At 40.5% G+C, this 14,336-nt stretch overlaps 1 protein-coding gene across 1 annotated transcript in view; it reads right to left on the bottom strand.

Annotated features, from left to right (window-relative positions):
* Positions 1 to 14,336, bottom strand: part of FRK (fyn related Src family tyrosine kinase) — a 97,220-nt gene that overhangs the window by 33,055 nt on the left and 49,829 nt on the right. The window contains exon 2 of the mRNA XM_043439662.1: positions 5,605 to 5,726. Within this exon, the coding sequence (XP_043295597.1) occupies positions 5,605 to 5,726 (122 nt within the window). The remainder of the gene's footprint in view (positions 1 to 5,604; positions 5,727 to 14,336) is intronic.

Genomic DNA, 14,336 nt, shown 5'->3' with positions numbered 1-14,336 from the left:
TGAAAGAGTAATTCATAAATTTAAATGAATCTTTGAATATGTAAGTTCAGCATGAAGGATACACACAAGGTCAACATTCTTCCCTAACGAAGCTGCTGTTGTTCCATTATTTTTTTAATTCCCTTCAGAATGAATTTATAAGGCATGCAGAAATATTTACCAAGTTATAAGCTCATGGTATCACTCAGGTTAATCAGCCATATGATTCAGAAATTTTTTCCAGTGATTCTGGCCACTCCCAAGTATCAAAACTGCCCTTAATGAACATAATAATTGCCCCAGATATGGCCTTTCACATAAAGTGATATCCTTTCTGTAAAGGCAGTTCTGCTATTTGTGAGATACTTTGGTTCTAGAAATTCTAGTATATTTATTTTAAAAATTAAATTATGTTGCTGCAGAGACCAACCTTATATTCTCAAGAGTAGGTAGCAGGCTTCAAAGCAATCACAAAGTACTATTGTAAAAGTGCTGCACTTTCCATGGGACCTACATGTTCAATGTAATGGAGATGTATCACAGTGAGTTCTCAGCTCAGCAGACACAAGTTTAAAAAGAGATATGTCCCCTGCAATTGCTTCAAACCCCTCTAAACTTATTTCCTTTGGTTCCCTCTTCTTTCTACTCTAAGTATTTCTTCTCATGGACTTCATCATGGCTCAGGTGACTAGTTTCCCCCAATCACAGTTACCCTAGATTATGCATTCTCCCTTATTTTACCTCATTTCTGATCAGCCACCAATTCCTGTTGGCTTTATCTTTTAAATATTTCTCACCTCCATGCCCTATCCTCTATTTGCTAAACCTCTGCCCTGACTCAAGCCATCACTGATAGAGATAAACAAGACTCTCTAGCAAAAAGCTCCAGGAGCTATTTCTAAACTGCACGATACCGGGCCCACTGGGCCTGTCCCCCCACTGCCCTCTTTGAGCAGTAAGAAGCACTGCACCTGAATTCTACTTCTGACAGGTCCTATGGTTTTCTTTTCCACAAAAGAGGAGCTACAATTTCCCACGGTGCCAAAGCCCAGAGGAGCTGGGCTTTCCAAACCACCCTGCAAATAGCTGATATCCAAAATCAGGCTAAGAGGTGTGTGCAAGTTTCCTGATGAGAGGGACTGGCTGTGGGGAAAACTGGGTCTTGCTCTAGTGGGCAGGGTCATGCTCAGTAAACCATTAATCCAATTTGCTGATGGGTGGGCCTGTGCTCCCTCCCTGTTAGTTGTTTGGCTTGAGGCGACCCATTCCTGGAAAGGCAAACCAGTCCTGGGGTCCGCAGGCTCCACCGCAGAGCTAAAGAGGACCTCCAAGAGGACTTCTGCCAGCACAGACCTCCCAGGTCTGCTGCTGCTGCCGGTGCCCCGTCTGCAGCGACCACTGCAGACCCACTCCTCCGGAGGAGCCCCTCACACACTCACAGGCAGGCCTGGCTCAGTCTCCTGTGGGGTCACGGCTCCTTCCCCTGGCTCCTGGTATGCACAAGGTTTTGTCTGTGCCCTCCAAGAGTCTCTGTTTCCCCACGTCGCGTGGAAGTTCTGTAATCAAATCCCACTGTCCTTCAAAGTCAGATTCCCTGGAGAGTCCCAGTCCCTTTGCCAGATCCTCAGGCTGGGAAGTCTGATGTGGGACCTAGAACATTTGCAACAGCGTGAGAAATTCTTTGGTATTATTGTTCTTCCCATTTGTGGGTCGCCCACCCGGTGGGTGATTTTAATGTGGCTCTGCCCTCCTACCATCTCATTGCTGCTTCTCCTATGTCCTTGGACATGGAGTATGTTTTTTGGTGAATTCCAGTGTCCTTCTGTTGATGGATGTTGCAGCTAGTTGCAGTTTTGGTGTGCTCACAGGAGAAGATGAGTGAAAAAGCTGGCTTAAAACTCAACATTTAAAAAAACTAGGATCATGGCACCCAGTCCCATCACTTCATAGCAAATTGATGGGGGAAAAGTGGAAACAGTGACAGATTTTATTTTCTTGGGCTCCAAAATCACTGCGGATGGTGACTGCAACCGTGAAATTAAAAGACACTTGCTCCTTGGAAGAAAATCTATGAAAAACCTAGACAGCGTATTAAAGACCAGAGATACCACTAAAAAAGGCTGAGCACTGAAGAATTGTTGCTTGTCAAACTGTGGTGCTGGAGAAGACTCTTGAGAGTCCTTTGGACAGCAAGGAGATCAATCCAGTCAGTCCTAAAGGAAATCAACCCTGAATATCCATTGGAAGGACTTATTCTAAAGCTGAGACTTCAATACTTTGGCCACTTAATGCAAAGAACAGACTTATTGGAAGAAACCCTGATGCTGGGAAAGACTGAAGGCAGGAGAAGAAGGGGACAACAGAGGATGAGATGGTTGGATAGTATCACCGGCTCACTGGATATGAGTTTGAGCAAACTCTGGGAGTGAAGGACAGGGAATCCTGGCGTGCTGCAATCCATGGGGTCACAAAGAGTCAGACATGGCTTAGCAACTGAACAAGAACAACAAACTCAGGCTGCTCTCGAGGGCGCTAAGGCCACTTCTGCACTTGCCCCATAAAAAAAGGAGAGTAACAGAGGGGCCGTGTGGCTTCTGGAGACAAGCAAAGCCTTAGTGCGGCTGGCTAACCGTAGGTTCCCAGGCCCTACTCCTTGGAACACTGACTGACTCTGCTGTCTCACATCTGTGATTGCAGAGAGCAGTGATGATGCTTCTGTTTACGGGTCATTTCTCCCCAGAGTGAGTGAAGTCGCTCAGTCATGTCTGACTTTTTGCTACCCCATGAACTGTAACCCACCAGGCTTCTCTGTCCATGGGATTTTCCAGGCAAGAATACTAGAGTGGGTTGCCATTTCCTTCTCCAGGGGATCTTCCCAATCCAGGGATTGAACCCCGGTCTCCTGCACTGCAGGCAGACTCTTTACCATCTGTGCCACTAGGGAAGACCTTCTCCCCAGACCATTACCTATAAATTGTTCACCCGTTCTGTTTTCCACACTGCCACCACCGTTTAGCCCAAGGCACTTTCTACCTAACACATCCTTCTATATTTGAACCTAGAGAAAAAGGTCTGTATTTCTCAGGCTGGTATACAAGGCCCTGAACAGTTTAGCTCCAACTTTTCAGGCTCATTTTTGGCCATTCCTGCTCTCCTCCCTCACTGCTTTACACACACACACACACACACAAACACACACACACACACACACACACACACACCTGCACTATCCTTCCCCCTTCTCACCCTCCATTCCACATAACACCAGATACATCACAACTCCGCCCATTGTCCTTGCCAGAAATAATCACTGTCACTCTGCTACCTTGTGATGCAAACTGAACACAAATGTGGCCTCTGTGAATCCTTCCTAATGCCCTCTCCTAGACTTGGCCCCTGCCCCCTCTCATCTCACAACGAGACAGCCATGTTATAACCCTCCTGAGACAGTGCCCTGCTCTCCTTGATGCCCTCGATTTAACAAAGGCCTGGCACAGAGTAGGCACTCAAACGTTTGCTCCAGAAATAGACAGCATAAAAAAATGATATCAGCTATTAGATGCATCAACCTGAATACTAGTGATGAGCCTTTTCACCTCATGCCCTCAGGGTGGTCATTGTTTCATTATCTTCAGTCTAGTATCATCTGCTCTTGAAAGGGTTTCACTGAGGATGAATCTGGATCTCCCTCTCCTTCTCTAGAGATTTTCCCATGCAGAGTTACCTAAAGTAAAATCATTATGTGCAATGCCGTGTTTTCTCTGAAAAACTCACCTGAAAGTCATTTTTTAGCCCTCAAGGTGTATTTTTCTGAAAGTGTACCTTAAACAATAATATAAATGCTTATGGGACACCAAATCAAATTAATATTAATAGCAATAACAATAATCATTTCCTTTAAAGTAACTGATTGAAGTCAAGAAATAGCCGAACCAGTTGACATGTAGTCAGAATTTTATATTTTTCATCAGAAAAACAATTCTCTACCAATGACAAATAACAGTAAGGCCACTAAAACTACCTGTCATGCATCTAATGAAGACAGATTCTCCGGCTACCACATATAATATGTAATATCCAAAAGCACTGCTCTAATTCACAGCTAATTAGTGTCACGCCATTATGAGAGGTGTCACGGCCCTAACTCTCTCCCCAGATCAACGCAGACCTCACAAGAGATGACAGGCTTGCAAGGATCACAACAAGCCAATTAGCACCCACCCCAACCTTGGGCGGCTGCTTTTCAGCGACTGCCCCAGCATCAATAAATCACGCGTCCTCATGAAGCTCTTCTCTGACAGCTAGGAACCATTGCCGCCGGAGGAATAACGACAATACTTCAAAGGAAAACTCATGTGGGAAAGACAGAGATAGAAAAGGGATATTATTTGCCTTCTTTTAGTGCACAACCATCAGCAAAATTGAAGCCCATCAATTCAGGCTGATTAGCAGACAACTGCACTAAGAAATAAATTCATGACTGATATACCTGAAGATCGTTAGTGGTAATCAAAGTCAGCAATTGGCTTGTTCGTTCATTTGTTTGTTTGAATGTAGATATATCAAAGACCCGTTTTCCCCATTTTTCTCCTGTATCACCCTCCTTCTGGCTAATGAGAAAATTTCCCTTTCAGCAGAACATAAAGGTCTACATTTACTTGCCCCCCAGTGAATACACAGCAATCAGATAATTTGTTTGCAAGACTCTAAATGGTTTGACTTCATTGAAAAGGAATCTATAATGATATGCTGGTCTCCAAGTAGAGCCTACAAAGCTTCCTAAATCCATAGGCAAGCGCTAGAGTATTCTCAGCACATAAGAGCCAATATCCTTGTAATTTTATTCTAAGCCTATAAAGCTGTTTTGTTCTATAATATTCTACTTAGAAAGTGTTCAGAACAGTCACTGTAGCCTGGGAATTATTTAAAGATATGACTCAAGTAATCCTACTTTTCCTGTGTTTTCCTCATGGGAATATTCTTCTTCTATATTTTTAATGCTAGGATCTAAAACTTTGAATCTAGCTTTTGACTGATGACTACCTAATATATAAGCACCTGTAATGCTTAAAGATAACTCTGAGGTTCCCTATGCTTCTTGTCTTTTAAGATATTATAAAGTAAACACATACTTGACACTTAGCCAGAAAACTACATTTGACCAAATGTTACATGTCATGGGTTAATTAAATGCATTGGCATTCAGAATTTCAATTCATTTTCTATTTACCAGGCAAATACAAATGAAATGTTAAAAAAAAAAAAAAAGGTATTATGACAAGATCAATTCTGACAAGCTTAGACTCTGCTTCTTGCTTATCATTTCTCTAGAAGGATAGGCTAGTAGATTATGCAAAAGTGCAAAAACACAGGCAGATCCATATAGTTTTCATTTCATACTTAGAGAGTATGTATTTGAAACTATTTATAGATACTACTAACCATAGATAGAAAAATTTTTTTTGCTAATTTTTATATTACTTGAGTGGATCAGTACATTTATTGTTGGTACTATTCTGAAGATAAAGAAGGCAAACTTAAAATGAACACGTCCATGTTCACACAGAAGGACATGACTACAGACTCTCAAATCCATACTTAAATCACACAAAACAATTCCCATACCTGAAAGGGCGAAATCGCCTTTCTGACTTTCACTTTCTCTGATTAGAAAAGCTCCTGTCTGATTTTCTGAATATAATAGTTGTTTTTCAGCATCTGTTCTCTTGATTGCTCCAAAGAACCACCTAAAAAGAGAGAGAGAGATAAACTTTAATTAGCCAATCAACATTCATTTTTTTTAAGGAGGAAGAAGTTTGGCAAGAAAGTATTTCCATATCATAGAGGCTTGATACTCTTCAGTGAAACTATAACAGGTATAAAGAGTAGTTGTCGATACTTGACATGATTCTTCTGGATGTCTTCAATCCTCATCAGGAGTCTTTGATACATTACAAAATAGGAATTTGGGTGATGTCCACTACGACATCCCTTCTCACACGTGCATTCTGTCTGAGAAATCCTGTATTCACTTTCTGTCAAATGCAAAGCTTCCAAGGTGGGCTTACCACCACATGGTTAAGCCTGACATGCTCCATGCTCCATGCTCCAAAATTGCTCATCATCACCATCAGACTGTCCACTAACTCTCCTAACACCTCTAGGTGTTAGGAGGCAAACATTCTAATCCAGGGATTCATATATTTCACATCAAACTATGAACAGTCAAAAATGTAGTTCTCTGAGCTGTTCTTCTTCTTCTTTTTATTATTCCTTTTTGCAGCACACAGGCTTAGCTGTCCATAGCATGTGGGGTGTAGGATTTTAATTCCCCAACCAGGGATCAAACTCATGTCCCCTGATTGCAAGGCAAGATTCTTAACCACTGGACCACCAGGGAAGCCCCTCTCTGGGCTTTAATTTCGACATTTCCCCATCTCCATTGCTGTCAACTCCTCCAGTAATGTGAGATGATTTCGCAGGTTTAGAAGGAAGTTTTCATCCATGGAGTGAGTGAGTGAAAGTCACTCAGTCGTGTCTGACCCTTTGTGACCCATGGACTATATAGTCCATGGAGTCCTCCAGGCCAGAATACTGGAGTAGGTAGCCTTTCCATTCTCCAGGGGATCTTCCCAACCCAGGGGTTGAACCCAGGTCTCCCACATTGTGGTTGGATTCTTTACCAGCTGAGCCACAAGGGAAGCCCAAGAATACTGGAGTGGGTAACCTATCCCTTCTCCAGCAGATCTTCTCAACCCAGGAATTGAACTGGGGTCTACTGCATTGCAGGTGGATTCTTTACCAACTGAGCTATCAAGGAAGCCCCTTTATCCATGGAAAGATCATATGAAAAAGATACTTCTGCCTGGGTAGTATCTTCTCAGTGTCCCCTCCACTTCTTATCTTTATCCTCTTATCCATAACATTCCAGAACTACAAGAGTCAATAAATGTGAATGTGACCAACTCCAACAAAGAATTATGGATATTAATATCTGAGCCAGTTTAAAAATTATGTCAAGTCAGTAGACACCAATATGATAAAGAGGAAACTGAGATAGCCAGCTTTTCAAGAATAGACTCACTATGGGGTCATAATTTTGATCTTTATCATTAAAGATTTTAGGTAAAACATCTATCTTTCCAGGTTATCATCTTTTAAAATATAAGCACTCAAAAAGAAACGTAGGCTTGAGGGAAAAGATACAAGCTGAGTGAGGAACTGCAGGCTGGAAGAGGCCCTCAAAATTGGCTCCAATTGTTTGGAGAGGTCATGGGTATCAGGGAGTATGAGTGCACGAAGGGTGATATAATTAAAAGAAGAAGTGGAAGAAGTTGGGGGAAAAAAAGACATTAAAATATAATTACCTCCTGACAAAAGTAGGATGTTTGTTTACCATTTTCCTAATCATCAAATTTCAAATTATATACTATTAACTGTATTAGCCAGGAAATGCCAGAGTATGTTAGAGCAATGAACAACTCCAAAAATCTCAGTGGTTTAGAGACAACAGAGGTTTATTTTGTACTCAGCTGCACATCCACTGAAGCTCATCTGTGCTACAGCCATCTCTGTGTCTACCAAAGAATTTCCATCACCATGCTTCCATGACTGGCCAGGAAGGCAGGATTGGAAACTGTGGCAAATCACAGGCTGGCTTTTGGAGCGTCTATTTAAAGCTCCTGCTCAAGAATGAGCCTACGGACAAATAAGTTGTATGTTCATGCCTAAATGCAAAGAGAAAATGTAATCCTATGACTTGCTTGAAGGCAGAAAACTTGGAAACACTGTGTAGACTACGTTAATGACCACCACACCGATTCAATAACAGGAACCAAATTAATATCCATAGACCATTGTTTGCCCAACTGAAATTATAAAGGGCTTGAACCTAGACAACATATTAAAAAGCAGAGACATTACTTTGCCAACAAAGGTCCATCTAGTCAAGGCTATGGTTTCTCCAGTAGTCATGTATGGATGTGAGAGTTGGACTGAATATTCATTGGAAGGACTGATGCTGAAACTCCAATACTTTGACCACCTGATGCTAAGAACTGACTCATTTGAAAAGATCCCGATGATGGGAAAGATTGAAGACAGGAGAAGAGGACGACAGAGGATGAGATGTTGGATAGCATAACCAACTCAATGGACATAAATTTGAGCAAGTTCCAGGAGTTGGTGATGGACAGGGAAGCCTGGAGTGCTGGAGTCCATGGGGTCTCGAAGAGTTGGCCACAAGTGAGTGACTGAACTGAACTGATTGGAAATGTTCCAAGGTGGCGATGGAATAAATTCATAGAAAAATAGAAATTTATGTTTTCCATCACTGCATAAATAAGTAAATAGAATAATGAAATATAATTAACAACACAAACAGAACCAAACATACAAATTAGTGATGAAAGTATAGATTAGTCAATAAATGATGCTGGTACCATTCATAATCCATATGAAAATATTAATTGATGTTACTTACAGCATATACAATAATTTTACATAGATTAAAGACCTAATATAAAAAGCAAACTTTAAAACACTCTGAGGATATTGGAGTAGGGAAGTTTTCCTCAACAATACAAAAAGAAACGAAAGACATGTAAGCCTTAAGGGAAAGACTGATGATATTTATTGCATCACAATTAAAAGCTAACAACACCAAGATTGCCATGAAATAAATTTTAAATATAAGCCACAGACCTGGAAAAGGTACTTGCACAGCATATAACCAATAGGACTACTATTCAGATTATATAGAGATCTATATTCACTAAAAAAATAAATAAGTCACAGTATATACTATGACAAAAATTGACATAGTATATACTTGATAGCTGGCAGAAAAGAAAACCTAATAACCAGTTAAAAAAAAAAAAGGAAGGAAGTATAGCCTTTATCTATTGTCAGTAATTATGAATATTAAGAATATTTAAATATAAAAATGAAATGTGATTTCACTTTTCAGGCTGGACAAAATTTAAAACTTTCACATTCAGACATTGGGAAAAATATGAAACAAGAACCTTTATACAATACTAATACTAGTGGCAAAGTAATTGGTACAATTCATTCAGACAGCATTTGGCAATACCTGGTAAAACTGAATATTTGTATAGTACTTAATTTCATTTCTAGGTTGTATACTCTATGTGCTCAAGGAAATATACCACAAGAACATTTAGTAAAGGATTCTCACACTGAAAACTGGAAACAACCTAAATGTTCACTTCAGGGGAATTGATAACTAAATTATGCACATAAAATGGATTACTATGTGGGAGTTAAAGCAAATATATTGTTGAGGGACAAAAGGAAATTCAAGAATGATTCATAACATTATCATGCCATTTATACAAAGTTTAAGCAAACACACTAAAAAAAGTCATAGATTTTTATGGATAAATGCCTATTTAGTGAAAGCTAATGTTGAAAATTCTGAAAGATATGGGAATACCAGACCACCTGATCTGCCTCTTGAGAAGTCTGCATGCAGGTCAGGAAGCAACAGTTAAAATTGGACATGGAACAACAGACTGGTTCCAAATAGGAAAAGGAGTACATCAAGGCTGTGTATTGTCACCCTGCTTATTTAACTTATATGCAGAGTACATCACGAGAAACGCTGGGCTAGATGAAGCACAAGCTGGAATCCAGATTGCTGGGAGAAATATCAACAACCTCAGATATGCAGATGACACCACTGTTATGGCAGAAAGTGAAGAACTAAAGAGCCTCTTGATGAAAGTGAAAGAGGAGAGTGAAAAAGTTGGCTTAAATCTCAACATTCAGATCTGGTCCCATCCCTTCATGGCAAATAGATGCGGAAATGGTGGAAACAGTGACAGACTTTATTTTGGGGGGCTCCAAAGTCACTGCAGATGGTGATTGCAGCCAGGAAATTAAAATACATCTACTCCTTGGGAGGAAAGTTATGACCAAGCTAGACAGCATGTTAAAAAGCAGAGATGTTACTTTGCCAACAAAGGTCCATCTAATCAAAGCTATGGTTTTTCCAGCGATCACGTATGGATGTGAGAGTTGGACTAGAAAGAAAGCTGAGTGCTGAAGAATTGATGCTTTTGAACTATGGTGTTGAAGAAGACTCTTGAGAGTCCCTTGGACTGCAAGGAGATCCAACCAGTCCATCCTAAAAGAGATCAGTCCTGAATGTTCATTGGAAGGACTGATGCTGAAGCTGAAACTCCAATACTTTGGTCACTTGACGCAAAGAACAGACTCATTTGAAAAAGCCCTGATGTGGGAAAGATTGAAGGCAAGAGGAGAAGGGGACAACAGAGGGTGAGATGGTTGGATGGCATCACTGACTCAATGGACATGAGTTTGAGCAAGCTCTGGGAGTTGGCAATGGACAGGGATCCCTGGCGTCCATGGGGTCACAAAGAGTCGGACACGACTGAGTGACTGAACTGAACTGATAGTTAAAGTACTCAGGCAATTTCTTTTTAGACTCCATTTCCAGCAATGGAAAAATTTCTTCAGACAAATGTTTCAAGCAAAGAAGCAACATGGATCAAATATACTGACCAATCCCATACATTTTCCTAATTTCCAGTGCATTAATTATCCAGCAATATTAAAATGTTTGGTCCAAATGTAAATATGTAAACCTCTATAATAATTATAATTTATCTTGCAGATTAAATTCTTAGAAGTACAACTATTTCTCCTATATCTCATTTTTCTAAAGAATAAACACTCCATTCTGTAAGTTTTACATGCAAACATTACATTTGTATTTTGGATAATCAAGTTTATAAAATAACGTGTTTTCTCTGCCCAATATACATATAAGCAAACAGTTCTGTAAATCAAATGGTTAAAGATACGGTCATTTTACTACACTTGCAGAGAGGAACTTCTATCTCACCCATTCCAGCCTCTTGGACAATCACTTTACAAGGCAAATCACACCAGTAAAAAAATCAATGATAATAACTATGAAATACATGAAACTATTGGGTTGGCCAAAAAGTTCTTTCAGGTCTTCCCATACCATCTTGTGGAAAAAGCCGAACAAACTTTTCGACCATCCCAATATTTAATTGGATGTATCAGCTCACTTAATATCTGGAATTTGACTTGGCTGAGCTACCATCAAGAAGCTACCATCAAGAAGAAAATAGGACTTCCCTGTTGGATAAAAAGAATTTGCCTTGCAATGCAAGGGACACCAGTTTGATCCCTGGTCTGGAAAGATCACATGTGTATTGGAGCAACTAAGCCTGTGTACCACAGCTCCTGAAGCTGTTCTCTAAAGCCTGGGAACCTCAACTGCTGTGCTCACGTGCTGCAACTACTGAAGCCCATGCGCTCCAGAGCCCGCGCTCCCCAACAAGAGAAGCCAGTGCAATGAGAAACCACAGTTTGAGAGTAGGCCCCCCCTCCTCACAACTAGAGGAAGCCCCTGTGCAGCAATGAAGACCCACCACAGCCAGAAAGCAAATAAATATTTTAAATAACTGAAGAAAATGAATAAAAATAGATTTCTGGATGCAGTGGCATTATAATGCCATCTTTCATACTCAGAGATGATGCATCTGCTATAGATTGTGATCACTAGAGCGTATGCTGTTGCATAGACTAATGGGCACTCGATAGTTCGTTCCACCCTCTGCACATGTGAAAATTGTTCCTTAATTTGTGGCCTGAGCCTCGGACAGAACTGTAATTCTCCTCAGTTCTGCCTTCAGAGCCCTTGCCGGCCGCGTTCTGGAGGAGTACATCCACCACGGCCATTTGCAGTGCTCTCTGTAAGCCGTAGTTCTTATGTGCAGCAAACAGTGAATGCCAAGAAGAAATCAAGAAATCCTAAGAGGTTATAAAACATCAGAGAAGAGTCTTATAGAGCATGATCCTCAAAATGTGGGTCAGCATCGCATGGAAACTTGGAAATTTGAAGGCTTTACGTCGTACCTACTGAATCAGAAAGTCTGAAGGTGAGGCCCGGCAACCTGGGTTTTAATAACTTGTCCCCCAGTAAATCTTATACACACCAAAGACTGAGAACTACTGCGGTGCAGAAACAGTGAAGAGGTTAGAAATTTACCTAAGACATCTGAGAACAAGTTAGATCTGGCACTTACATGTGAATAACTATCCAATAAAATGACACTACACACACTCACACACATACATTTTATTGATATTTAATGAAAATAACCTTTATTACTATGCCTTATCCACCATGAAAGAGACCTTGATTAAGATTAACCAAAAAGAAGAGGAGCTCTGTGGTAACTTATAACCTTGGAGAAAAATGCTTCAATTAGATGAAAATGGAGCAAAAATTACAATTTTTTTTTAGACAAAAGGAGTATGTAATTGAAATCTAAGATTTATTTTGCAAACATTTGAGTGTCTACTGTGTGTAAATTACATAGCCCTGACATAGAAAGATCTGCAAGACATATTGCTGGATATGAAAGGGTAAATTGCAAAGTACTAGGAATATTATAGCTTTATTTATATTCCAAAAGCCAACAAGTCAAAAATTATATGTGCTTACTTCTTTGGAGATTAGGAACAGATAAAAAATGATGACAAAGGACTTTCAACTTTTATTCTGCATTCTTCTCTGTAATTTAGATGTTTATAATAAGATGCAGTTATATCATTTCACAATTTATTTACAAAAAATGTTGAAAGAAATCAATCAGGTACATGCTACAAAAAAAAAACTGCACGTTACAAAGATCTGGACTAGAAATTTGGGCAGTTAGAATTAAAAGCTACAAGAAAAATCTCAAAGGAGTATGGAATGAGTGAAAGTGGATGAGCAGTGAAACAGATGGAAGATCAAACATGACACCAGGGTATCAAAACTGTATCACAGAAGGACAACGTACTCAGCAGCACATCAGGAGGCAGAGTGCAATGAGAAGTAAGAGCTACCGCATCTCACTGGGAAGTTATGCCTGTATTTCCTCATTTGTACATGGGAATGATAATCATTACCCTGCAGTCTTGTTTTGAGATTAAGGAAAATCATGTGTGTAAAGTGATCAATGCCTGGCCAAACTCACACTTAATAAATAGCACTTACTTTAAGAGAACTGATTGAAGGGACAAGTTATATATTTGTTTTTAGACATGGTGGCTTGGAGGAAATGATAGAACACAAGTGAATATGTGAACCTGATCTTAGGCCTCTGTCTGAACTGACTTCTCTGTCCTGCCTGTCCAGTCTTGACTAGGCCATGCCGCCACGAGGTGGCAGTAGTCCATTTTACTAATCCAAAACAGCGAGCTACAGCAGTCAGTTCAGTGCAGTTCGGTCCCTCAGTCCTGTCTGACTCTTTCCAACCCCATGGACTGCAGCGCAGCAGGCTTTCCTGTCCATCACCGACTCCCGGAGCTTGCTCAATTTCATGTCCATCGAGTCGGTGATGCCATCCAACCATCTCATCCTGGGTTGTCCCCTTCCCCTCCTGCCTTCAATCTTTCCCAGCATCAGGAGGGTCTTTTCCAATGAGTCAGTTCTTTGCATCAGGTGGGCAAAGTATTGGAGCTTCAGCTTCAGCATCAGTCCTTCCAATGAATATTCAGCACTGATTTCCTTTACGATTGACTGGTTGGATCTCCTTGCAGTCCAAGGGACTCTCAAGAGTCTTCTGCAACACCAACTCCAACTCCAACACAGTTCAAAAGCATCAGTTCTTCGGTGCTCAGCCTTCTTTATGGTCCAACTCTCACATCCATACATGACTACTGGAAAAACCATAGCTTTGACTAGATGCAGCTTCATTGGCAAAGTAATGTCTCTGCTTTTTAATATGCTGTCTAGGTTTGTCAAAGCTTTTCTTCCAAGGAGCAAGCGTCTTTTAATTTCAAGGCTGCCATCACCATCTGCAGTGATTTTGGAGGCTAAGAAAATAAAGTCTCTCACTGTTTCCACTGTTTCCCCATCTATTTGCCATGAAGTGATGAAACCGGATGCCATGATCTTAGTTTTTTAAATGCTGAGTTTTAGGCAAACTTTTTCACTCTCTTCTTCTACTTTCATCAAGAGGCTCTTTAGTTCTTCTTCACTTTATGCCATAAGGGTTATGTCATCTGCATATCTGAGGTTATTGATATTTCTCCCAGAAATCTTGATTCCAGCCTGTGATTCATCCAGTCTGGCATTTTGCATGATGTACTCTGCATATGAGTTAGATAAGCAGGGTGACAATATACAGCCTTGACGTACTCCTTTCCCAATTTGGAACCAGTCTATTAGTCCATGTCCAGTTCTAACTGTAGCTTCTTGACCTAACAGATTTCTCAGGAGGAAGGTAAGGTGGTCTTGTATTCCCATCTCTTGAGGAATTTTCCACAGTTTGTTGTGATCCACA

The sequence above is a fragment of the Cervus canadensis genome, chromosome 20 (assembly GCF_019320065.1).
Source record: "Cervus canadensis isolate Bull #8, Minnesota chromosome 20, ASM1932006v1, whole genome shotgun sequence".
Classification (NCBI taxonomy): Eukaryota; Metazoa; Chordata; class Mammalia; order Artiodactyla; family Cervidae; genus Cervus; species Cervus canadensis.
Note: the sequence above shows the minus strand (reverse complement) of the source record. Positions and strands in the feature narration are given on the sequence as shown.